Genomic DNA, 26,972 nt, shown 5'->3' on the forward strand with positions numbered 1-26,972 from the left:
CAACTGGGGTTAGCACATACTGTTTCATAACAACAGTTAGGTCACTTTACACAAAATATATACAACTGGGGTTAGCACATACTGTTTCATAACAACAGTTAGGTCACTTTACACAAAATATATACAACTGGGGTTAGCACATACTGTTTCATAACAACAGTCAGGTCACTTTACACAAAATATATACAACTGGGGTTAGCGCATACTGTTTCATAACAACAGTCAGGTCACTTTACACAAAATATATAATACATTATGATTTTACTTCACACGTTGACAGTTTCATTCCAATGAATTTTTATGTCCACTGCATAACTTGCATAGGAAACACACTTGTAGCATCACTGTACCCAGTTCATTTTCATATAAATAAGCATTAATTGCTTTCAATTATGCTAAGAGTTTGTTTTTTTTTCATTGAAAAGCTACATAATAGGCTATCTTTGCTTCTGCTCACCATGGGGAACTGAGTCCTGGATTTTAATGGCAGAAGTTCCTGAACTGATTACTAATTTATTTGCAACTTCTTCAAAGGCAATTAGAAAACATCCTAACATAGATTTATGTTCCTTTCTGAAAGTAAGAAACTAAAATATAATTTAATGACTGTAACAAATAAGGATTGTTATTTATTCTGAAGATGCAACATTTTAAACATATGGATTTAATCTGAATTCTGTAACAGGATGAAAAATTATTACAATAGTTATGGTATGAATGCCTTTTACAAGCTGGCAAAGCACCATAACAACTATTGTTGTGACAAGTATCTTGTATAAATAATATTCTGACCACTACTGAAGAACTTTGAATTAAGTGAAACATGTTGGAAATAAATATGATGAAAATGTTGTGGTTGACATACAATTATAACACACTCTTCTAATTCTTGAAAACTTATGTAGATCTGAATCAAGAATGTAGTGTTAAAATTTTAATAGCCTTAATATAAGATCTTATAACAAGTATAATTAATTAGGAAGAAAATGTATTATAAACAATCTAGCAGTGCATGTTGTATTCAATAAATTACTTGTACTCAATATAAAGACAGAAATATTTATTGATATTTCAAGATGTTTATGCTTTCAAGTACATGCACTTTATATACTTTAAATTAAAATGTGATTTTATAAAGATATTTAAATCCTGAAATGCTGTGGTAGTAAAGAAAACTGTTGGTAAAATATTGCTTACAGGAAATAAATAATGGCAGAAATTCAATTAAATTCAATTTAGATTTTCAATTAAAATAAATCTATATGTAAAAGGTTTATTACTTTAACAACTTTAACATCAAAGAATTATTTTAATTTTCAGAATTACAATTACTACAAGGACATTAAAGGTCTGTATAATTGGTAAGATTTTCTTGATGTACTGAGTAAAGAACTCTGAGTAATTAAAGATCTAAATTCAGCATATACCATATTACAACAGGTAAGACTATTACTCACTGAGTAATTGTATAAGAATACAGTAACTGGTAATTTATAGAAAACTAGTGAAAACTATTAACATGTTATCAATATGCTTATTAGTGATTTTGAACACAAATAACAGTGGAGAATTACTATCACACACTTCTCTTATTCTCAAGTTTTCACATTAAATATTTAATGATTATTCTCCATTGATTACTATTACAGAGATTCTTTAATCCATTATTCCCTATTACAATTTATAAGTTACATATCTAAGTTATGTAAAGAAACATCTTTCTTCAAGACATTTCCACAAGAATCTACTATAATAATCTTTAATACAGAAGTGTTTTCTGGAAGCCATCTAGACATGTCTGACAACTGTAAAGGAAGCTCTCGAAGTCCATCACCTCGAAAAAACTCCCAGTGGTGAAGATAATTACTATCTTTATCCCGAAATTCAACCAGTCGGATTCCATGAGTAGATGTAGCTTTGTTGCTAGAAAAAAAAAGGAAAATAGTAATACAATATTATTGTTAACTCCTTAACCTAAATTAGCTAGCATCTGCAAAAAATCAGCTCTTATTCAGACAATAATTCCTTAATCTTTCCATCCTCATACATTCATATTTATATACTTTGGAAACCAACAAAGAACCCATATGATACAATTAATATCAAAATTCCACTTAATATCAGTTTAAATAATGCTGAATAATAGGTTTTGGAAAAAAAAGTTAAAGCCAACTTCAGCTAATGAACTCTGAGCAAAACTCAGATTAGTTGCCAATAATGTAGAATTCTTAGATGAGAATCTGCAAGTCCAAATTAAAATGAATTTTAAAAAAGAACTGGTAGCTTCTTCACACTTTACCTACCTGCTAATATTTGGCAGTAACACTGGGTCTTTAGGATTGAAGAAGTTAAACCATCTGCAATGGAAAACATGGTCTGTAGCCATTCAGTTGAATTTATTTTTTGATTGATCAAGAGGTTTAAAGAATACTCTTCAAATAAATTAGAGATTATAGTTCTAAATGTTAACATATGGTTACAACAGAAGGCACTAAGTTTATAAAAGAAACAAGGTTTTTCCTTTTAAGACGTTCATACAGAAGAAACAGTGTTTAAGCACAAATATTGTAACCCTTGTGACCTATTTACTCTCATGTGAGTTTCTGTATTTTGTGGTTTATAAGCATTTAGAGCTAACAAAATGATAAATATACCAGCTGAAATCTGGATTTTTTCATTCTCAATCTATTTGCCATAGAACTCCTTTTTTACATTGGTAGTAATTTTTTAGTTTTAAGATGTCAGAAGTTTTTCTTGATCAAATACAATAATATAAAAAAAGTGTTAGGGCAAGAGAACATTTTGCCATTCTTTCTAGTTTATTGAGCTAATTCTTCCATGCCATTACAGAATGTAAATTTCAACACTATGGTATCTATTGATAGTTGAATAAGCTAGAGTGAGAATACTTGTTTAGAATTCTCATACTTTGATAAAAACAGTATTTAACACCATTAAGGTTTATTGTAATTTCATGGCCCAATTATTGCATAGAATTGTCAGTAGAGTGGAGAATTTACATAAAAGCTTTATGATTTGCTGGTTGGATTTTTTGACAAATTGCTCAGACATGAAATGTTCTCCAAATGCTGTCAATTACACCCTAGATCATGAGACAGAAACAAGTATATTTGAAAATAGGAAAGGGAGAGACAAAAAACCTAAACTCAATGATATTGATGTTAAGTATCTTTGTTTATGCAGCTGTCAGGACAGAAGGAAGACTGACACTGATCTCAAGTATCAGATAAATGATCATGTACCAAATGACAGAAAAGCATCTAGATCAAAAGTATTAAAAAGTCAATGAGAATAGAATATTTGGTCATGCAGTACTTAAAAAACTTTTACTTTGATTCCAAAATGTTGACAAGAGACTGAAATTTGCTAAAAAGTACAAAAACTGGACTGCTGATGATTGAAAAAGGTTGTTTTGGGCAGAGGAGTCCAAGTTAGAAATATCTGATTCAAAGCATAGGTTGTATGACTGGCAAAAAAAAGGTAAAAGATACTTATCTTAATGCATAGCATGTACCAGAAAGCATGAAGGAGACAGTGGATGGTTTAGGGGTGTTTCTTTACTGAAACAACAGGAGATATTTGCAAAATACATGGAATAGTGGACCAGTACAAGTACCATAAGATACTGATTTGTCATGTTATATTCAGCAGTTCACATATTATTGGTCAAGAATTCTACTATTAAGAAAATAATGAACCCAAACAATGATCCAATAAATGCAGAAGTTACTTAGCTAAGAAAGAAGCTGCTGGAGGCATTCAAATGGTGCAATGGCCCAATTCTCAAACCAGTTGACCAGAAGTGGGATTTGATAGATCAAAAACTTGGCAATTTAAAGGTCACATCCAAATGGTGAGAATAGCGTAGTTGCTTTGCGTCATAAAATGCCAAACCAACCCACCAACCAAAGATACTTTGTGGGTGTGTATTAGAGACATTTCATGTAAAATCCCAGAGGACACTGATTAAATATGTTGTAAAAATGCCTGAAAGACTGTCTGCAGTTAAAGTAAAAGAGGGAGACACATAAAATATTAACTATTCTCAGAACTCAAGCACTTCCACCAAGTTTCTGTTGTACTAAATATAAAGATTAATAAAAGTTTGATATTTTATCTGTGATTTACCTTCCATTATTCTTTGAAAGCAGCCTGAAATATAATTTTTGACTTTGTCCTAGCATTTTTGCACAGTATTGTACCTTAAATAATTTTACTATATTATGGTTTCGTAATTTTGTATGCTATTTAAAGGTATATAAATTAACTTGATATTTCCCAAGCTTGTTTTTTTATTTTGTTCATGTAATTTCTTTGGGAGTTGCATTTTACCTTATAAAAGCTTGTACCTGTCATTCAAAACCATGAACTTAAAAAGATTAGAGAAAGGTCTTTTGGAAACAGCTGTAAATAATTTCTAAAAGGTACACAGATGTATCTCTTTTAATTGAGATATATTAGATAAATATTATCCATTAATATTAAGTTTGACAGTATATATTTTATTGCAAAACACCATATAAAAAAATAGAGTGGCATATGGCATCACTAAGCCTCCAGTTTGCTGTCACTTCCAAGCCAATTGTTTGTGTGTATTGGTTGTGACATGGGAAGCAGCTGTCATGTAATGGTGTATATTTTATGATATATTTTAATTTCTAACATAAGTTAGGTTCAAAGACTTTCACTAATTATAATGCTTTGTAACTGAAGTGTCTATGTTTTAGATAAGCTAATAATTTTTTTTTAAGAATGCAAATACATAACTTACAATATACTACCACAGAGCTGAATTAAGTAATATTATCTCAATATGAAAAAAATATTGAATTACTTATGAAAATTCAACAGAACAGCACATGATCTTGACCAGAAAATCTCTCGACTCCACTGACAAATAGTTGAGCCGGAAGATGAGGACACTACAGAAGAAAAAAATGATGAGATAAATATTTAACTATTCTTTTTTTTTTTTTTTTTAATAAGAGAACTCTGCATTGTAAATAATAAATTTGTGATTTGCATGAAACTTCTCACCTAAATCTCTGTAATCACTTTTAGAAGCTCCATGAAAGCCAGCTACTGTGTTTCCATCAGGTGGTACAACTGTTTCCCAACACAAGTTCTTTATTGATGGTACTTGGTTATCGACTTCAGTAAAATTGGTCTTGCTTAATTTCTACTAAGCAAAAATAAAACTTGTTAGTATATACTTTGAATAAGCATTGAACTGTTACATATTACATGCTTATTGCTAATTTTATAAGCAGAAAGCATAATTCATTAATAAATTGATGTGTACAAATACAATTCTCATTATTCATTAAAAACTTGAAGATTTTACATTTGATCAAAAACAAAATTCTAAGACTTTTCCAAAACTTAATCTTGATGTTGCTTTTTTGATTCACAAAAAAAAACAAATATTTACTTAAATCTACTAAGTTTTCTTTATGAACATGTTAACAATAGGAAAGCATGCATATATTTCATTATACTATTTTAACACTCCTACGAAAAGACGTTTCTAGTCCTGATTTCTCCAAGCCCATTCCCCTGGCTGTGGTTTCGCTAGATAGTAGATAGGGACAGTGGGAATCTCGTTAATCCATTCATTAATGGATTTAAATGGCAATTTCATTTAAATACAAAATTATTAGCCTAATATTAATAACCTTTCAAGTTGCTCTGGGGCCTATTAGGCCCCACTTTTCGTAGGAGTGTTAACAAGGCCTTAATGAAATGAATGTGCAGTCAAACATTAAACATATTACAAAAAAGCAGTTCTATAATTCAGCATTTCATTTCTACACATTGAAGCAGTAATGGGTACAATTTCAGCTACCTTCATGGACAACTTATTGATGCGTAACACTTTTCACAAATTAAAATACTTTCAGATATATTATTCAGTATTTCATAACTTAAGAACCTACATTTAAAAAAAAACCTTAACTTCTTTCCAAGTTGGTATGGAAAACATTTCATTATTTTTGTATGTTGATAAAAGCACAAAAGATTTAAAAAAAAAGTGGTTGCTATACCACATTTTGATAGGTCCACTGTAGTATTTGAACTTGATGCCTAGTACACCAACTGTAAATATTTAACACATCTGAAGCACTGTAATGACTAATTTGTGTAATAAACATACTAATTTTGATTGGCTAACTTACATAAAAAACTTATGAAATGGAATCAAGAAGTTTGTTCATTTATTCATTGTAAGGAATAAAGCAACACAATGAGCTATCTGTGCTGTGTCCATCACAGATATTGAAACCCAGCATTTAGCTGCTGAGTTACTGATGGGCCAAAAGGCTTGAAAATAAATGTTTAGGTTGACCTTTCACTGTGCATTCCAAATAATTTAGTCAACAAAACTATATTTTTCAAATTCCATGACTTTCCAGGCCTTGATATGAATTTTTCAGAAATCTATAACTTTCTAGTATTTTGAAGACCCATAAAAATCCTTTACACTGCTTAGACTAGTCAGAACTGACACATGGTACAACTGAAAATATACATTTATATGCCTTTTGACTCGCAATATTCTATCTTTGAAAAACTAATAAAAAAAATTGAATAATTTCCTTTAAGAACACTCAGAAGTTTTTAATTGTTTTATACCACTTCAAAATGTACATTTAGTGTTTACACAATGATAAGTATCTTACAATTTAACAAAATATCATGAATTACTTCAGTAAAGTGACATAGAAGTTAACTCTTTGATAAACTAAATATCTATAATGTGAACAAAATGTGTGTACCTTCATTTCTCCTACATTTGGTTGACAACATTTATCTTGAACAGTAAAAAATTTGTAAATGTCATCAAACCCTCTTCCCATGATACCGCACGAGGAATGACCCAAGTCAAATGTATGACCTAGTTCATGTAGAGTTGCTCCAAGACCAGTAGAATAGCAAGCCCAATGAGTTCCTCTGTAAATGACAAAAGGTGTTTATATAAAGCTACTAGCATTAATGTTGCAACTACTAAAACCTAATAACCACCAGGAAGGAATAGAAAGAGAAGTGTAACCATTTTAATCACCTACACGTATTAAAAGATCCAGTCACATCCAAATATCTCAACATACCATACTAACATAAGAAATATATTACATTTAAGAATTCATGCTCATTTCTGTCAAATGCTTATTATTTTTGTCAAAAATATCAAGAAGAATTATACAGACATGAATACGTGTGTGTGTGTGTATATACATACACATAGATGCACATGTACACACTCGCACAGAGCAATGTAAATGATGTACAAGTAGTATACATACTGTAATCACAAAAAATGATTAATGGCAACTACAAGGTAAGTTTATTATGGAACAAAATATCCCAGAAAATACAAAGAAAACAGAAATAAGCTGTATAATACATTGGTATTTTATGTGCAAGTTCTTTAGTTTCCATAAAGCATTTCACCTTGTTTTTATGGTGCCATACAATTCAGAAATTTAGAATTGTGGAATATTGTTCTAAACATCCTATATATCCTCTTAACATACTCAGTTTTCATGCAAGACTATACAGCCTAAATAATGTTTATATATTAATATTTTATGTAGGCAAGTCTACAGTTGTTAGTATTTTACCACATTTGCTGTAAACTGGAGATCATTGTTTTATTACTGTTCTTCATTATTAAATATATGTGTGTGTATTTCGCTAGGTATACACACAAGAAGCATGTGTGTAAATTTTGAAGTGAGTTCACAACTGTGAGAAAGGGGTTATTACAAGCATTATTGATAGATACTATGTTGTATGATACTTATTAAGGTCACCAATAAAACTCCTAAACTGTATTCAATAATGTACATTTCTTGTAAGAGTTACGAAAACTTTTTTTTACTAATAAACAAACTCACAAATGAACCCAATACTTCTAAAAAAAACAAAACAATATCTTCAATGTAAAAACCATGTAGTATGTTCTAGAATAAAAGGTCTGAAACAATGTAGTTTTACTCTAAAAATATAGCTGGATGTTTTTTAATACAATTTGTCCTAATCTTCAACATCCAGTTCTTCACTGTCAAAAATAGCACTGCATAACTAACCATTCAAGATGTATAATTTTACAATCTGTATCATGATAACTGTTATTTGTAGTGACAATAAATTCTATCTTTATTGCTAAATCCCTTCTAAATAAGAATAAATAATTCTAGTTGCCTTATACAAAACACCAATGAGTCTGTTTAGAGTACTTAGCATTTTCAGTTTTAACACTTTTTAAGACAGGATTGAAACACACATGTTTGAAAGACTTCAAAGTGGAGCTTGTTGAATGATTTCTGGTATAATTAATTTAAATGACTGAGCTTTGAGTCTTTGACTTGTTTTTTTCAGTGCAGAAGCAACTAAGAAGGACTTGAATTTTCATTCAAGTTTAAAATTATTAGCCATGAGTAGTATTATTAAATAATGAACTGAAAGAGTTGGAAAGTCAAATGTGCTTGTTGGGATAATAAGTTAAGCTTTGGATAATTAGGGCCAGACTTACTTTTTGATAAAATTTGAGTTCCAAAGAAATTAAGTCCAAAACTCTAATTCCTCTCCCATATACAGTTTAAATGTAAAGCCAAAAATCATTCTCAGTATTATCTATACACTCTTTCTAACATACTGATGTTTAATATTGCAAGAAGATAGGAAGGACAAAAAGTAGTCCAAATTAGATAAAAGTGAAAAACGTGTAATGTGGACACTAGAATTGTGTAACTAATGGATTTTTACAATTGATTAGTTGTCAGGCTCAATAATCAATTAAATTTAATTAATCTATTATCATAAGATCCTTGAGTAGCTAGACTAATTGTAAACTACTAAGCAGAATCACAAACTTCATTTAATCATAATTTGATTCAATCAATTATTTTACATGATACTATCAATATTATTGGTACTCAATTGTAATACAGTATATTAACTACTTTACTTAACCACTTAGCTGTAGTGGATACATGGATTATACCATAACTACATTTATGCCATAAAGATATAACTGTATATCAAATACTATAAGATATAGAATTACAAATAATGGAATTTTTTATTAATATTCATAAATGATGTATACATCTATAAATTTTTAAAAATCTGGTGTGAACATTTTCATAATTTTCTTACCTCAAGCCACTGTCATCCATAAGTTCCTTCTTATTGATTTTTCGATTATCGCAAAAACGCCATTTCAGTTCCTGCAGATTCTGAGCCCAAGTGTGAAGACATCCTGTCCCAAGTAGAGCTAAGCCACTCGCACCAAGTGCAACATGACCTTTGACAAGGTCAAGCACTTCTGAGTGGTTGCCAGGAATAATACCATTTGAGTTCTGATATCTTGTGAATGATAAGAATGCCAATAACTTGCAATTGTCATCTCTTAATGGGCTATTCATCAACTCTTTGGCAAAATGGTTCCACAAAGCTTCCCCTTTCAAGTGTTGAGCTTCTAACATTGTTAAAGACGATGTGAACACATGACAAATTGGCTTGTTGTTCTCATCTTCCTCCAGGTGGAATGTTTTTGCTAAAAAACCCTGTTCTTTCATTTTCTCTGCTGTGAATGTCTGCAAAAGCTGAGCTCCCAAAGATATCCTTGAACAAGCACTTGAAACAGAGTTGTTTTCTTCTGAAGGAGCTTGAAACTGACCATCATCATCTTTACATTTTATATAAACCAGTCTTACAAATCTTTTATTAGAAGATGGCAAATATTTTATGTTAAAGGAAATTTCCTGCTTGCCATAATGCAAAATAAAACTGTTAACCCCAGATTTAAGAGGAAGTAAAACTTTAAAATGTGTTGACCCAGCTGTTATATACACATCTTCTCTTTTGACAGGATGTGTTTGCTCTTTTCTTTCAATTCTAATATCATGTAAACCATTATGAGTACCTTCTATAAATGCTAATGGGTGAGAGATTTCAGACTCTCTTAAAAAATTTTTATTTAACTTATTTTCCAACATAATAAGCAAAGAGCAAAACCCCTCACAGATACGTAGATATATTACACTACTAAACACTTTATGGATACTGTCATTACATATTGTAAAGAAGGTGCAGGTTTAAAAAAAGAAACAGGTAAATTTAATTTTCTCTACAGATTAAAAAAATTAAAAATGGATTAAATTTGAAGACATCTGGGTCCAATCACTCCAACTGTCCTGTAAGAAAAATATAAAAGTTTGTTAGCTTTCATTGATAACACTTTCTTCACCTAAAAATATATTTCAAACAGATTGCACCTCCTTGCACAACAAAACACTGTTACCTTACACCACTGCCACAAAGATTTCTTGTGCATGTCATAATTTCTGAACAAATCTCTACACATATTAACATGGACTGTGACAGTCTACACTTTAATCATCATTCGGTTCCAGCCCTCCCCAAATAGAAGAGTAACACATCCTCTATGCACATAAACCTCACAAGCACAAATCCCTGAGATACATAGGGTAAACTGACCCAAGTCAAAACTGCATCTTTATCTAAAAGGTTCCAACAACAAAGAAACCACATAAGAAATGCAAGCTCCAAAGACGAAATGTCGGCTAAAGTGGAAAAGAGTAAGAGTATCTGGTGAAAACCCCTCAGGATTTCTGTGAAGAGCCTCAGATAGGAGATGCATAGAAGAAAGATACTGAAAGAGGGTGGTCAGGGTAAGACGTAGGCAAGAATATTCGGTTTGGGTAAGACTAACATTCGATTCAGAAACCACCACTAAAATAACAAGGAAAAAAATTGTTGCCCTAAAAATGGATAGTCTACATCACAGTAAGAAAGAGCAAACTGATCATGAGGGGTGCACCATGCTGATCCCTTCATTTAATTGTGAAACAAGTTTATTAGCATGCAACCAAATATCAAGGAGTGAAGAAATCAGGAATGGTTGAGAGGCTTCATCATGCAATAAGAAAGGATGAGGTGAATAACAGAGAGAGAGAGAAAAGACATCAAATATTGAAAACTTGAAACAAAAAATCCATAAAGACCAAATTAGATCTAGGTGATTCCTCAGGTTGTGAATGAAAAGGAACAGTACATTCTGGAGGCAAGAAAAGACAAACTCCTTGTTACTCTGTACAAGTTCAGCTGACTCAGGAGGAGCTTGGAAGATCTCTTGGGACAAAGATTAACCCACATAATGTTTGATCTCCTAATGTACAAAAGCTCATACATCCACCATCAGGTTACCCAAACCTGAGGCCTGAGAAAAAATAATGGTTACTAGTGTAATCTATGAAGTGGAAACACAAACATCAGAATTCACTGCACAAGAAATATTCTCAAAGTATGAAGGTAGGAATATAGAAACAAGAATAAGCTGATAAATATTAATATATGGAAAAAAAAGTTTTGTCACTCTAGAAGCACTAGGCACACAAAATAGTATATCTTAATTCAAACTCTGCCAAATGAGAGGTGATGTTCTGGTACAGGAGAGTAGAGGAAATTACATGAGTGTATCATGCTACTATTGGTTAACCCTTTGCCACATGTATCCTCAACTGTGTATGACACAAAGTTTGTCTTAAATTCAAAATTTTATTACATTTCTTTTTGTTTATGTTATACCAATAAGTATAGCATAAAATTTTGGTGAACAATCCATATTTAAATAGTATGTACAATTAAAGTTCTAAATTATACAAGGTATTATTTCAAAAAAATCCCAACTTCCTCTTGTGTGACAAATCTTCTCTAAACATCTTTAATTTACCCAACACCCCTTACAAAAGTACAAACTTAAACATAAATTACTCACTATAAAATCATCATTGATCAGACAAATCATAATTTTGTTTGGTCACAGATAAATCAAATAGAAAATCAGACCCCTCCTGTCACAATCACCTGTTACACCTTTCTTTTGGGATATGTTAATAGTTCTTTCTTATGTTTAATCACATATTACCTATAACTGATAGAAAGTGAAGAATTTCATCTATCAAATGATGTATTACATTGCATTCTTAACAGATAAGTTAGAAAGCCAGAAAAATTGTGATTGCTAGAGAAAATTGTCTGCTTTTGCATGTTATTGGTCAATGTTCTTTCATATGTTATTTGATTAAATACAAATTTACTGCATTACTATCATTAGTATAAAAATAGGCTTAATTTTATCAATAATCCACATCATGAAAAAAGCAGTTTGGTTAAGTAGTTTATTTCTTGTTTTTCATATGTATTCTGTATTTATTATTATTATAAAATAAAATGTAAAAATATGGATCTTTTTTTAGGTTAGTTAAGTTTAGTTTAGGTAAATCAGGGGCATAGATCATGGGGGGATGGGGTATACATCCCCTCCTTCATTTTAGGTAGGGGGGATGATTGTATGCACCAACACACAATTTGTAGGCTCTTGTGATTCTTGTGTTCTTACCAATCAAATTACATAATTAGGCCTAGATGTAGGCTTTTTCATTAGCCGAAATGTACATCTTTAATATAGGCGTGCTTCTAAGCTTTTCGATCTAAACAATAGTTCGTATCAGTCAGTAGGCCTAAGTATACATGCAAGTATTGTGGCAACAAGATTACTCTGTGACTGCATGTTTACAACTTTCAGGTTTACATAATCAGAAATTACCAATTTACAGACTGAACAGTCCACATAAGTGGTTGCAAAAATCATTCCCCCCCCCATCTAGTGTAAAAAATCTATGCCCCTGAGTAAAATATATAATAATAATATAATAAAATGCTTTTCACAAGGCACATGTGAGCAGCTTGTAGTAGTTTCTAGAGGATGCAATTTAATAGCATATTGTGAGCTGCACGTGCCCCAAGTGATTTAAAACTTGTAATTTTGTGAACAGTTAGACAAGGTTCAAAGAGCAATAAAACAATTCAATTATAAATAGATGTACATTATTATAGGCTTAAAGCTACTTAGTTTAAACTAATGTAGTTTCATGTTACAATTTGAAATCATTCTACAGGGTAGCCCGTAAGTCCCTACCCATCCATATATATTATGTATCCAGTGTATCTGTATGCTGTCCCTCATTATCACTGCATAATATTATGCAACGCCATGTTCTGTGAGACATTTTCAAGTGTAAATGGACTTACGTCGGCCATATTTCTCTGAAACAAATTTATAATACATGATATAATTGAATATAACATGGGGTCATTCCATGTCAAATCATCCAGATTTTGGAAAATTTTCCAGGTGATCACCTCAGAATGCCTTGAAAAAACTGATGTGGTCATCTACCCATATAATGAAAAACTGCCAAAGATTAGATCAATATCTCTAATAGTTTCTGATTTACAGCCCTGTAAAGTTTAATTACTTTTGTGTTATATTTGGCAAATTCATTTTTGGGCAACTTTGGCTGCTTAAAGCTGCAACAGTAATGGTGGTAGAAGGCTGAAATTTGCTACACTGACTGAATTAATCTCACAGAATTCAAAAATGGTCTCAAACCAAGTTTATCTCTCTCAGGACTTTCATAGTGAGGCTGTAAAATCACCTGAAAACCAATAATCATTAACAACATTGGTTTATTTAATAAGCCATAGCTCTAAGACTTAATATGATACAAGCTGAATGTTTTTTCAAATTATCTCTTAGGATTTTCATAATGAGGCTGTAAAATCACCTGAAAACCCAAAATGGTTAAAAACATTGGTTGATTTAATAAGCCATAGCTCTAAGACTTAATATGATACAAAGCTGAATGTTTTTTTCAAATTTCCTATAACATATCAGTTGATAAATCAGCAATTGTTGTAATTAAAAGTCTGTTAGATCTCCTGTAAAAAAATTTAGTTGCATGCAACTTTTTATGATTTAGCTAAAAATAGCCTTTCTTTAGGCCACAGTTTGACCATGTCACCAGCTATTCAGCCTTTTCAGATTTTTAACATATATTCTTACATCTCTGAATATGATCTACAAAAAAAATCAAGATGGTGATCAACCTACTTTTTGAGTTATAATTTTTAAAGTATCCTCTGACCATATGTTTTTTATTTGAAAAAAAAACTTCACTTCAGGTGTGTTACTGTGTGCAAATATATCCATACAATTTTGAAAAAATGTACGAATCCCATTGAAATATTCTAATCAGTCTTTACCATAACAAAGCACATAATGAAACCTATACACTGTATTAAAGCAATGCAACCTTATCACAGACATTGGAACAGGTGCCCCAAATAATGAATTTGATTAAAATGAAAATTCAAAATGCAGATAATTCAAAACAAAGTTCTAACTGAAATGTGTAAACTTTGGTATTATTCTTCCTCACAATGCAGAATACTGTGGAGAAGATGCCTAAATGAAGTGGTAAAAAAAGTTTAAAATAATTTCCACAAAACATATGCTAAATTCTTACAAAAAAAATCCAAAATACTCAGTGCTGAGGATGAAATAAGCCTTTGTTTTATTGTTAAGAGCTCCCAGGAATTATTCTCCATGAGGATGCAAGACCTTTCCATTGGTGAAGAGCTACAGTTTGATGATGATTATATCATAGGTTTGCACAGCATATTTTAATACATACAGGGGTGGAAATGTTTGATGTGTGCTAAAATCTTCATTCAATGGTGTTGAGTAACAGTGTTTCTTGTGCACAAAGGTGGGTGTGTGTTTTTGAAATTTAAACTACTTTAATATAAAAGGGTACTTTGTTAAATATACATATTTCTTTACTTTGATCTCTTAAAATTTCTGACAACAATTTATTTTCATCATGAGATCAAGATAAGCATTTTTTTATGGACAGGAGCTACAGAAGCCACACAAATTAACAATGGTGCAAAACTCAGCTTATCAGATGTGATGCATGCAGTAATTTGGAGAGAGTTTGAAGAAAGGCTTCACAAATATTGAAATGATAAAAGCCAGCTTTGGTTTTAATTTCATTTAGTGGATGAGATAGTCAAAATGGATCAATAAGTCCTCTGTTGCCCTTAAATTTTTATATTATCTTAATATCCTAAAAATTAACAGATTAAGAAAGCAAGATACTCTTTTAATTAATCTACATAACTCTCTTTTGTATATATTTTTTTATATTTCACTAAATTTTTTCAACGTTTTTTTTACTAAAATCTAAAATTCTCCCATTACAGAAGTAAAACTAAAACTCTATACTTTGTAGAAAAATTGCAATCACCCTATTTAAAAAAGGTCATAATTCTAGCAGCTTTCCAATCCTTAGGCATATCTGTCCATTGCATCTTGCCCTATCAAATATGAGAGAAAACTTTGCACATCTTTTAAAACTCTATAGAAACAAAACATGGTTTAGTCATGGAATGTTACCTGTTTATGACCTCTCCATCATTTAATTACTGTCAAAAAATTAATACCTACATTATTCATACTTATCCCTGAATTTCTTCTGTGTTGTTTATGGTCTATATAATCCAATGAAGTTTTACCTTCCTTGTCCTCATTTCTTTTAACAAAACTGATGTCATACTAAAATGTATTCTCACTTCAGTATTATTGAAAAGACTGTATATATGATGCAAGGTTTCTAAACTTAAAGTCAAGGTATTAAATATAAAACACTGAATTCTTGTTATCTTACCATGTTGCATTCTTAAACCTTAAGTTAAAGTCTTGAAAGAATACACGCTGTTACTAGTAAAAATAATAAAGATTTATGTAGTTTAAGCTTTTTAACTACAAGTAAGTATAAATAACATGCATTATTAAACTGAAATAAGAAACAGTATTTCTAAAATATAACTTAAGCTTTACACTGTTTATATATTTTACTCGATATACATGCTTATAAATTATATTAAAATGTTGCATAAAACCTATATTTAGTTAATGTAAATAATTTACTAGTACTGCAGTACGATACTTGCGCAGGGCTGCAAAAACTTGGAAACGTATACCTTGGTTCAACCTCCAACATGTCAGTTTCTTACTTATGCTATTAATATTACTCTTCAGTTTTGAAGTTATGCTGACGGTAATTTAATTCGTTTGCATTAATTTTTCATTTATAGATTTAATTGACGTTCTCGGAGACATTGACAATGACACACATAAACATAACATTACTTAATGTACATCGGAAATGAGAATGAAGCCAAAATCCACAATTACTGAATTAACATTTTATAATTTATGACTCATCTTGGCTTGATAAAAATTTTCAATTCCCTTTAAAACTGATTTCGCTAAAACTAATTTACTTGTTGGTAAAAATAAACTACAGCCTGTTTCACCCTACGTTTTACAACTTTACTTTTGTCTTTCTCCTTCTATATATTTGTCGGAGATTTATACTATTAGCATCATATTACTTTTTAAATTCGAGGTCAATATTATCTCTTATGCAACTTCACTCCAAAAGACGATGGTGACATCTACCTAATGAAAATCTTAAAAGAGCAAACGAGTACCACATATTATTATTATGCATATTATTTTATAATCAGTACTTACACTTTTATTTTTAACATTACTTTTTCAACATGTAAAACTTATAAATAAAACCAAACTGTTACTATAAAACAATTTTTAAAAAGCTAAGATAATGTTGGTGTAAGTTGCATACTGCTTAGATTTTTTTTCCTATAATTTCTTAGAACGTTTTTGTTTTTTGTTAAGCATAAAGCGAAACAATGAACAATCTGTGCTGTATCCACCATGGGTATCGAAATCCAATTTCTAACATTGTAATTCTGCAAAAATAGCGCTGTGCTATTGAGGGATGTTAGGATGTTAACAGTGAAATTATACAACTTATATGTATATTTTGCAGTTTGGGGGAGAAATCGAGGGTTGTTTTATGAGGTAATGGTAAAATAGAAATATAAGCTACGGTAGATGGCTGCAGGATTCAGAGATTAAACTGAAGTGCTGTATGCGGGGCCCGGCATGGCCAAGTGTGTTAAGGCGTTCGACTCGTAATCCGAGGGTCGCGGGTTCGAATTCCGGTCGCACTAGACATGCTCGCCCTTTCAGCTGTGGGAGCGTTATAATGTGACGATCAATCCCATTATTCGTTGGTAAAAGAGTAGCCCAAGAGTTGGCGGTGGGTGGTGATGACTAGCTGCCTTCCCTCTAGTCTTGCACTGCTAAATTAGGGACGGCTAGCGCAGATAGCCCTCGAGTAGCTTTGTGCGAAACTCAAAAACAAACATTATTTGGATTTGTACATTCTGTGTATATTATTCAGAAAAGGTAGAAGTAATGAAAGTGGCTAGTGTGTTTTCAATATTCATAAGTATGGTTTTGTGTGTGTCTTTAGTTGTTTTAGGTAAATCTTCATAACTTGTTGATGGTTTTTCCTGCATGAATGATGTTTTCTTGACTACTGCAGCATACGAGTTTGTTTGTGTATTTGTGTTTTCTGGTGCTGGAGTGGTAGTTGGTTTTGATGGTTCGTGAATTTTGTTTGTTTGTGGCTTGTTCGTTTTTGAATTTTTAAGTTCGTATAAATGTGTCTTAACTGATTTGTATTTCTGGTATCCTTTATAGTTTGCCGTATGTTCTTCCCCACAATTACAGCATTTAGGTTTGGGGTTTCGTTTGGTGAAATGTGGTGATTTTCTCCACAGCCTACACAACGCGCAGTTGCTTGGTATGCTGCTGCTACATGTCCAAACCTTTGGCATTGGTAACACTGTATTACAACCACTGATGGTGTTTTTGTTTGTTCTACTGTGTATTTATGATACCACATTGTGATACCATTATTTATTAGCTGGGTTACATCTTGGGTATTTTCTGTAATTACTTTAATTAGAGTAGTTGGTTTTTTAGTTATATTAGAAATTATTCGTTCCACTGAAACGTGTTTTTTATGTTTAGTTCAGTTAATTCATCCTTAATATCTTCTATGTCAATAGAGTGGTGCAACCCCCTGATTACAAAAGATTTGGGTGTTGGCCTAGCTCCAGGTAAGTGTATGATTATGTTTCCTGTTTTAAAAGCGTCTGAAGGCCATTCTTTCAGTAATCTATTTAAGTCAGCGGGTTCCTGTCCTTGAACGAGGACCCCGCCGAGAGACAGACACTTAATGTTAGTAATGTTAATTTTAGGTTTACATCTGAATATTTCCTTTGCTAGTTATGATTGGTTGTAATTTCCTGGTATGCCTTGTATGATAATGGCGTTTTTTGGTAATTTAGATATATTTTTGTGTGAGTTTCTGTGTTTGCTTTTCTTGTTTTTTCTGACTTCTGGTTTTCACTAGTGTGAAGCTTTTGTCTTCAGAAATTGTTTCGTATGATTCCGAATTTGTGTTAGTTTCAATATCCAGAGTGGGATTTTTAGCCTTTACGTTACTAATTGTTAGTTTTTCATTGCCTAACAATGTAGCTTCAGCTTCATTGTCGACAGCAGTAGATTTTATATTTTCTTCAATTACTTTATATATTTTGTTCTTTTTTTCTTCCTATCTTTAAATTGAGTAACATCTACGGGGAGGCTATAGTTTTTAGTTTTTCTTTAGCCAGTTCTATTAATTTTTTTAAATTTATATTTTCATTTGCTGTTAGTCCACCTACATTAGACTTACTTTTTGTTGAACATTGACCTAGGACTTCAATTTTTGACGTCATTGCATCTTTCGGCTTGCAGGTCTTCTTCGGCATTTCGGCCGGTATGGCTCGTAACTTCAAATGGTGAGTAGCCCAGATAGAATTATATGAAGTGATAAGTTCTCGACAAACTTACTCTTCACTAAATTTTCCGTTATAAATTTGCTAAGATCAAAAATACGTCTGCTTTCTTTCACTCTCGCCAACAAACTCCAGGTTACCAAACTGATTTTGGTTTGGTTTGTTTTGAATTTCGCGCAAAGTTACACGAGGGCTATCTGCACTCAAACTGATTTTAAATGACAGTAACCGACAACAAAATACAGTTATAACAATATAACGAAAAGTGTATATGATACAAAACATAGTCGAACAGTTTTGAGTTGTCAGTCATAAAAATAGAGGAACTAAAAAATAACATAAAGAGTAGATGAAATCGAAATGATAAAATTAATAATAATAATCATAAAATAATAAAGGAACCTTACGTTGTATCTATTAATAACTTGACTTCTGGACTGAATTAAAAGTGAATCCCCATGTTTTCTGTCGAGAAAACTATCAAAAACTTTTAAAATTGTAATTGTATAAAGTGTCCCATGGATTGTACTGTGTTTTTTAAGTAATGTTTAGCGATAGCTTCTTTATTATCCAGATTTCCAGTGGCACAAATGTGTTTTCTGAAAGTATCATGTGTTGGACGACTGGATTCATCTGTGTATGTAGCGTAGCGGACACTGTGCACATTAAGTTCATAGACAGTGAGTTTAAGTGTGCAGAACTTCCCTAAGCCATTCGTCTTTTCAAAACAATTTCTTTTTAATAACGACAATACGTGAGTAAATACGTGTATTGTCGTTATTAAAGGCTTAACGAGTGAGCATATCCTTTCAATTTTCTACCAGGTTTTTGTATGATTCTAATATTCAAACCAGATCTTCTAATGATTTTGATGACAGCGAGTAGTTAAAGGTTCATCCACTAAGGGCACAATCAATTATACAGTGTCTTCATCAAGGTAGTTTCTCAGTGGCGGCGCCAGGATATTTTCGTTGAGGGGGAGGCTGAGGTAAACTGTGGAGAGGCTTCCCAAAATGCCATCAATATGAAGTATAGATGGTAAATTATAATAATGTAACTACCAAGGTACATTTCAGAAAGGTGTGCTATTTTGAACTGCGTTTTCAATACAGTTTTCATTGGAAACTCATACTCTGATTAGTAATTCATTATTACAAGTTAGAAATAATCTGTTTATGAAAATATGCGTATATGTAAAAGAAGAAGCTCACCTAAATTCCACCCAAGGTAATACATAATAATAAAGAAAATATAGATTAGCTTAGATTGCACACTTAATATACCATTAAGAGTAAAGCTACAAATCAAAAGAAATATAACATAAAGACATAGTTTACATAGCAGAAACGAATTATCCCATGTGAAGTTAATATACTCTGAGGAAAAGTAAGGTCACTATCAGGCTAACTATCTTTCGTCATGTTGTGTTTATAGTCAATATTACTTCAAAACTATGCGCCTGTTCTGGTGATTGGCAGCAAATGTGTCTATGACAGTATCAATATCGAGTTGTTTTGCCCTCCTGGAGTTTACTGATATAACAGCAATGTTGATGGTGCGGTCGTCACCACTGCTGTTGCGCAAGTATGTCTTGAGAAGCTTCAGATATGAGAAACGTCTCTCATAGGCAGCTGAAGTGACAGGCAGGGTCACAGCGATGCATACAAGTTTGTGGAGATTCATGAAGGCATCCTTGTATGACTCCAGCATGGTCGCAAGCTCCAATGGTGTGGATACTTCCTGCCCCTTGTCTTTCTTCCTGGCAATTAGCCAGTTCAACTGGTGGACCTCCACTGCGAGGTCATCCTTTGCCACACCATAGTTTACTGCCATTCCTAAGAGTGCTTGCTTGTCCAGAAATGTGGAGTGTTTGGGGTTCAATGCAGTTGCACCCATCAAAACACTGCAGGCATGAGAGGAGAATCTTCTATTCAGCTCATTGAGCATCCTGTCTATAATGGCATAGAAGGTGTGTCTCCTGGCATCCAGAACATATCCGTGAAATACTGTTAGAGAAAGTGTTTATCTTTAATCATATAGCTCAAGTACTTAATTAGAGAGTAGTGATAATGTAAAATTAGAGAGCTACTTAGGGAACACAAACACAGCTTTGATAGGGCATGTTGTAAAACTGTGGGCAGCTAATGGAAGTGAGCAGGGGGTGTGGCGTGCGGCTGGCATTTCGATCTCGATCGGCCTGAGCCTGTCCTTAGCCATACGCAGAGTGTACACCATGGTCAGCGGCTTGGTGATCATGCGTTTAAGGCGTTCGAGGCAGGAATTGCACGCTTAAACAAAGCAAACCTGCGGCCTGGATATTGAATGGTCATAGTAGCACCAAAACAAAATGTCTAAATTGCAGTTGATCTTCACAGAAAGGCTGGTTTCTTCATAAGTTTACATTTTTCATACAGGCCAAACTGTGATTGTGATATTGTTTTTATTATCATAAGTGTGACAAGCACCTGTTACAATAATGTAACTACTACATTACATTAAAGTAGGCACTTCTAAATAGCCCAATGACAATTTCAAAGTTTATTCTAGAATTGTTTAGAAATATTATTTAATCAGTTAACATGTAAGGTTATTATCTAATCATAAGTATAACATTAAATGGATTGTTGGTGATATATTTGAACAATACAAAAACAGCATATCAACCTATACCGTCCATCTTAAGATACAAAAACAGTGTGTTTTAAAATAGTATATTAAAACAGATCAAACGTATATACAAACGTTCACTATACAGTTAATTACCATAATTGTATCCTGCTTGTATATACACTATTTGTTAATGATCTAGCCCAGCCTAGTCAGCTTCTATCTTATACATCTCAATACGCTGACAATACAGCTGTCATCTCACCCCCCCCCCCCCCCCACTAACAGCTAACACAGTTCAAGATTTACTGAATAGAGTAACTAATTGTTGTGATGTTGTTCTCAATTCATTTAAATATCTAGGCTTTGATATTTCACAAAAGTCTTAAGAAAAATTACCAAATATTTAAGAAAATTCAATTAAAATTATATGACTCTCATTCACCATAACCTAAATGTTTTCACGATATAGGCAACAAAATTACCAACAATATATGCAACCAGATATTGTGCAGTGCAGTCTCGGAACTATTCAGTTGTCTTTCACGTCTGAACATAAAACATGAGTCTATTTATCGAGTAACATTGATTTTCGATTCAACAAGAATCTTCTACCTCCTGAAAATCGGACATTACAGATATGGTTGCAGAACACATATATACTACTTTTAGTTTCAAAGTTTTTATCAGACCTCTAGTAGGATACAGTTCCGTGATCACGTGTAACTTGCAGGAACACATACATTCACAATTACAAATACTGCAAATTCGAGCTTCAAAACTTGCCATTTACTTACCACTGTACACTACATTTTGTTATATAAAAAACGTGTCACAATTCCTTCTATTAAAACACGAATCATTTAACTAGTCACCAAATACTATAAGAAAGCTAGATCACGCAACTCGCTAATTATGCAGTTTCCTAAACTCGCTTCAACATCTGAGTCGTGATATATATATATATATATACAGTTTGATGTCATTTCATTTGTGATTTTAACCTTCTGTGTAGCTTAAGATCTTCATGATTTTAGCCTCCTGTGTAGCTTAAGATCTCCCTGATTTTAACCTTCTGTGTAGCTTAAGATCTCCCTGATTTTAACCTTCTGTGTAGCTTAAGATCTCCCTGATTTTAACCTCCTGTGTAGCTTAAGATCTCCCTGATTTTAACCTCCTGTGTAGCTTAATATCTCCCTGATTTTAACCTCCTGTGTAGCTTAATATCTCCCTGATTTTAACCTCCTGTGTAGCTTAAGATCTTCATGATTTTAGCCTTCTGTGTGGCTTAAGATCTCCCTGATTTTAACCTTCTGTGTAGCTTAAGATCTCCCTGATTTTAACCTTCTGTGTAGCTTAAGATCTCCCTGATTTTAACCTCCTGTGTAGCTTAAGATCTCCCTGATTTTAACCTCCTGTGTAGCTTAAGATCTCCCCTTTCCAGGTCTACAAGTCTTATCCATAAATATACTTTATACCTTAGGCATTTTTCGAGCAATTATACGGACTACACTAGTGAAGGTGGGTTTTCTCGGGGTATTTCAGTTTTCCCCCACACTCAAATCCTACGGAGTCGGATTTATAGATACTAGTCTTTCTGAAGGACCCTAAATTCAGACAAAATTATTCAAGAAGAGAAGAGAATAGTAATCCAGTCACAGTAAGTAAACTCAGTTCTACACAGTCCAAGACTCTTCAGGCTCTAATGGGCAGTGTCTTGCTTTCGAGCTTCCTCTCATACACTCTTGTGCAAAGTTAATATTTTACGTTATTATTATTATTATTTTCTTCTTACCCTTAAAACATCCTGCGCGTGCGGGGTTAAGAAGGATTGATAAGTTACACGTGCAACTTCTACAACAATGCTATAGAATGGGAACTTAAATGAATCACTTAGTTGTAGTACTTGGCTCAATACCCAAAAATAGATCAGTAGTAAGGCGGATAGGTCTATTCTCTATAATTAGGCGTGTTGCTGAAGTGACATATAAGAGAGACGGAGGTACAAACGTATCATGTAAATATGCTTAAGCAATGGTACACTGTAATCGTACCTATGATTGTGTTATGAATAAAACTTCTACATATTGTGTAGAGATACAGGATTTAAGTTCCATCCAACTAAGGTTAAAATTGTTGTTGTGTGTGAATGTCTGGTTACAGAAATGAAATGAAATAGGAAAAATTTGTGAACTTGTTAGTTAAACCATGAACAATAAAGGTGAAATGGAGAAGACAAAGGGTAATTCTCGATTAAGTATGTACGAATATGCACATATAATATATATATTTATAATACTGTGAACTGCAATACAATATATGTAAAGATAGTGAAATTGTTAGTATTCCACAAAATACTGACTGGTGAAACATTCTAAAGATGAGTGTGATGACACTGTTGAAATGTTAAAGCTTGGGATAATATGAAGATCGAATACAATTAACATTGTTGAATGTATTCAATAAAAAAGGAGTATATGTGTTATGAAGTTAGGTGTAAGGATTGTTTGTTTATTTCTGAATTTCGCGAAAAGCTGCATGAGGACTATGTGCGCTAGCTGCTCCTAATTTAGCAGTGGAACACTAGAGGGAAGGCAGCTAGTCATCATCATCCACTGCTAACTCTTGGGTTACTCTTTTATCAACGACTAGTGGGATGAATGTTACATTATAACATCCCGATGACTGAAAGGATGAGCATGTTTGGTGTGACGGGGACTCAAACCCGTAACCCTCATGTTACAAGTCGAGCGTCCTAACCACCTGGCCATGCCTGGTCGTAGGTGTAAGAAACTCAGTTGAACTTACTAGAGGTGAGAAAACAGTCAGCCTTTGGTTAGTTTCTAAGAAATTAAGTTTGTTTTGTGTTAAGCACAAAGCTACATAATGGGCTATCTCTGCTTTGCCCACCACGGCTATTGAAACCCGGTTTTTAGTGATATAAGTCCTCAGACATACCACTTTACCACTGGGAGCAAGAAATTAAGGGATTAAACTACGTCTAGTCATTAAAAATGGATTGGAGAAAGTGACCACCTTTCTAAGTTCAGCTAATATGAAAGTGTAAGATCCCCTATCGGTATAAAAGGTTATAATCTGATATATTTTAAACTGGCTCAGCGTTTGTTTGAGAAAGGAATATAAAAGACAGGAGTTCAGCAAAAGAAGACTAGAAGATGTTAGAGAGAATGAATAAACTGAAAGAGTCAAATTGAGAAATATGCTACCACTAAGAAACAGAACTACTTCTAAGTCTATGTGTTACTGAATACCTGTAATAAACAACAGTTTCTTACGTTTACATTATCGTGAGTCAGTTTCTAGTGGAAATAAGTACAACCTAAATAAAGTTAATGTAAATAAGAAGGATTTGTTTGTTTTCAAATTTGTGTAGTTTTACACAAGGGCCATTTGTGCTAGCCGTTCTTAATTTAGCAGTGTAAGACTAGAATAAGGGCAGCTAGAGATCCCCACCACCGCCAACAATTAGGCTACTCTTTAACCAACGAACAGTGGAGTTGATCATTATGATGCTCCACGGCTAAAAAGGTTGAACATGTTTGGTGTGACGGGGATTCGATCCCACGACCCTCATATTGGGAGTCGAGTGCCCTAACCACCTGGCCGTACCAGGCCAAATAAGAAGCAAAAGCGAAGTACGAGAATAGCACATCACTAAAAAGGTGCTATATCTTTAATGAACTCTCGCTAAGAATAAAGAATCAGGAATCTCTGAAAAGTTTTAAAATCATCCTAATGCACTCTGGGAAATACTTTTTATCAATGGTTTTGAATTAACTAAAGTTTCTTCTGAACTTGAAATAAAATTCTTGTCATTAGGTGTCAAATAAATATTTTAGATTCATCAATACTGAGCACTGCGTCTACAGAACTTGTTCCTTTGTTAAATCGCTATGTACTTACTCACTGGAAACCTGTTCTGATGTTAGAGTTTTCTTTGCCTTGTTTAAAATACAATATTTTCTGTGCTTATCGAACATTCTTCTTGAAGCGTCGTTCGTACAAGATATGTGGAAATCTGATTTTTAAGTTAAGTCTTTTTGAGTATACAAAATTTGTCTACAAAATTTACCTAACAACTACTTTTGGTTTGCTTGATAATTTTAATTTTTGTTGCTGGAAAGTGTAAACTTTATCACGAGTTTTTAAAATTCTTTGTTTGAAGAGAAAGATAAACATGAACAATTTCAAGACAGTTAGAGTTTGTATGTACACAGTCATGTTCGTGAAGATGTACACAGATATATGTTTCCAGATTTATATAGTTTTATGTTTTTATATCGTTAAAACTATTAAGATTATACGTTTTGACTATCTTACCAAACACATTTTTCAACTTGTCAATTAAGACATCATCGAATTTGTGCCACTCAAATCATCCAGTACACGTGCAGTCAATAAACTCTTTAAATATTGGACTAAACAGTAAAAAAAAACAACAACTGTACTTTAAAGTATTCAATGAGCAACTGTTTCAGCTCGACTTGTTATTCAGTTATGATGCTAGGTTTGATTTCTCAGAAGATGGAAAATTGCGATTGCTACAGAAAAAAATCTGTATAAAGTTAGTGGTGATGACGTGGCACTGAGGTTAGTTGGGCGAGAGGGAAGATATGTGATGGTTTTCTTTGCTAAAAGCTGCTTTACTAACGTTTGGTATGCAAGACTTGCCGGATTCGATCACGAAGGATGAAAAGTCTAGTTGTACATAGTCTTCGTTAAGATAAGAAAAATATATATATATGAGAGACACAGTTATGCTTCATAAAGGTAAGAAGGAAGGATATGTCACAATTTATGCTTCCATGAGAGTTTGACGATATGTTTCCGAATTTGAGAACGATTTTTAACACATCACTCAAAAAGCCTTTGTATTTCTTTTCTATCATCAAAAGATAAAATTCGTGTATGTTCGAGAAAAGTCACCATGGAAACAATTTTGGAAATAAAAAGTATTTTGCGGCGTAACGAAACAAACTGAGGAGAGTTTGTCTGTATTAACTTCTCTTGCTTATTGAGTCATGTGTTGTGATGCTCAATAACCAATCTATAGTTTACATTGCTTTTTGTGTCAACTATTAAATGGTTAATCGAAGGCATCGTAAACTGTAGATTAGTTAATAAGTAGCACAGCACATGGAACATTTTTAACGGGAAACACATGATGGACTTCCGTAATTTTAGATAAAGAACAGTTCATATCAGCAGATAGGTTTTATTTTATGTTTAGTAACTCAACTGTGACGATGTTAGGGGGTCTTCTTGTACTTGCCTTCAGGTCATTTGAAACAGGAAATCACGAAAAGCTTCTTCAAAATTATCTCTCTTAAACACGCCTTTATTTTCTTAATTTCAAATAGTAAATTAAGTTTCAATTTTTCATCTTAATAATAATGTTAAGGTAACTCATAGATCAGAACTAAAAGGTATAACTAACAAATTCATGTATGCATACAGTATAATAAATTGATTTAATAATAGAATAAAAGAATGGGTAATATTATCTAATGGCGTCCTTTATACAGTTTTTGCTTTCTTAACGTGTATTCTTCGCTTGTAATAAATAACACCAATAATATTCAAAAATATTTTAAACATTACAGCCAGTAATCATGGCAACACACAGATATATGACATAAAAGTATTATACCTCATAAGTATAAGAA

At 32.6% G+C, this 26,972-nt stretch overlaps 1 protein-coding gene across 12 annotated transcripts; it reads right to left on the minus strand.

The window, feature by feature from the left end:
• Positions 1-1,045: 1,045 nt before the first annotated feature.
• Positions 1,046-16,439, minus strand: LOC143240463 (uncharacterized). 12 transcript variants are annotated; one of them, XM_076482908.1, is made up of 8 exons: positions 16,281-16,418; positions 15,404-15,511; positions 9,184-10,223; positions 6,798-6,972; positions 5,059-5,200; positions 4,856-4,943; positions 2,304-2,357; positions 1,046-1,923 (listed from the first exon to the last, which is right to left on the minus strand). In XM_076482908.1, exons 3-8 carry the CDS (start codon positions 10,023-10,025, stop codon positions 1,689-1,691), a joined length of 1,536 nt encoding a protein of 511 aa, XP_076339023.1. In that variant the 5' UTR covers positions 10,026-10,223; positions 15,404-15,511; positions 16,281-16,418; the 3' UTR covers positions 1,046-1,688. The 12 variants fall into 12 exon arrangements, with proteins under 12 accessions (XP_076339023.1, XP_076339030.1, XP_076339022.1 ...); XM_076482915.1 differs by lacking the exon at positions 15,404-15,511 and adding an exon at positions 15,204-15,273 and having other exon boundaries at positions 16,281-16,406; XM_076482907.1 differs by having other exon boundaries at positions 15,940-16,401.
• Between the last annotated feature and the right edge of the window lie 10,533 nt (positions 16,440-26,972).

This window comes from Tachypleus tridentatus, chromosome 13 (genome assembly GCF_004210375.1).
Source record: "Tachypleus tridentatus isolate NWPU-2018 chromosome 13, ASM421037v1, whole genome shotgun sequence".
NCBI classification, from domain to species: domain Eukaryota; kingdom Metazoa; phylum Arthropoda; class Merostomata; order Xiphosura; family Limulidae; genus Tachypleus; species Tachypleus tridentatus.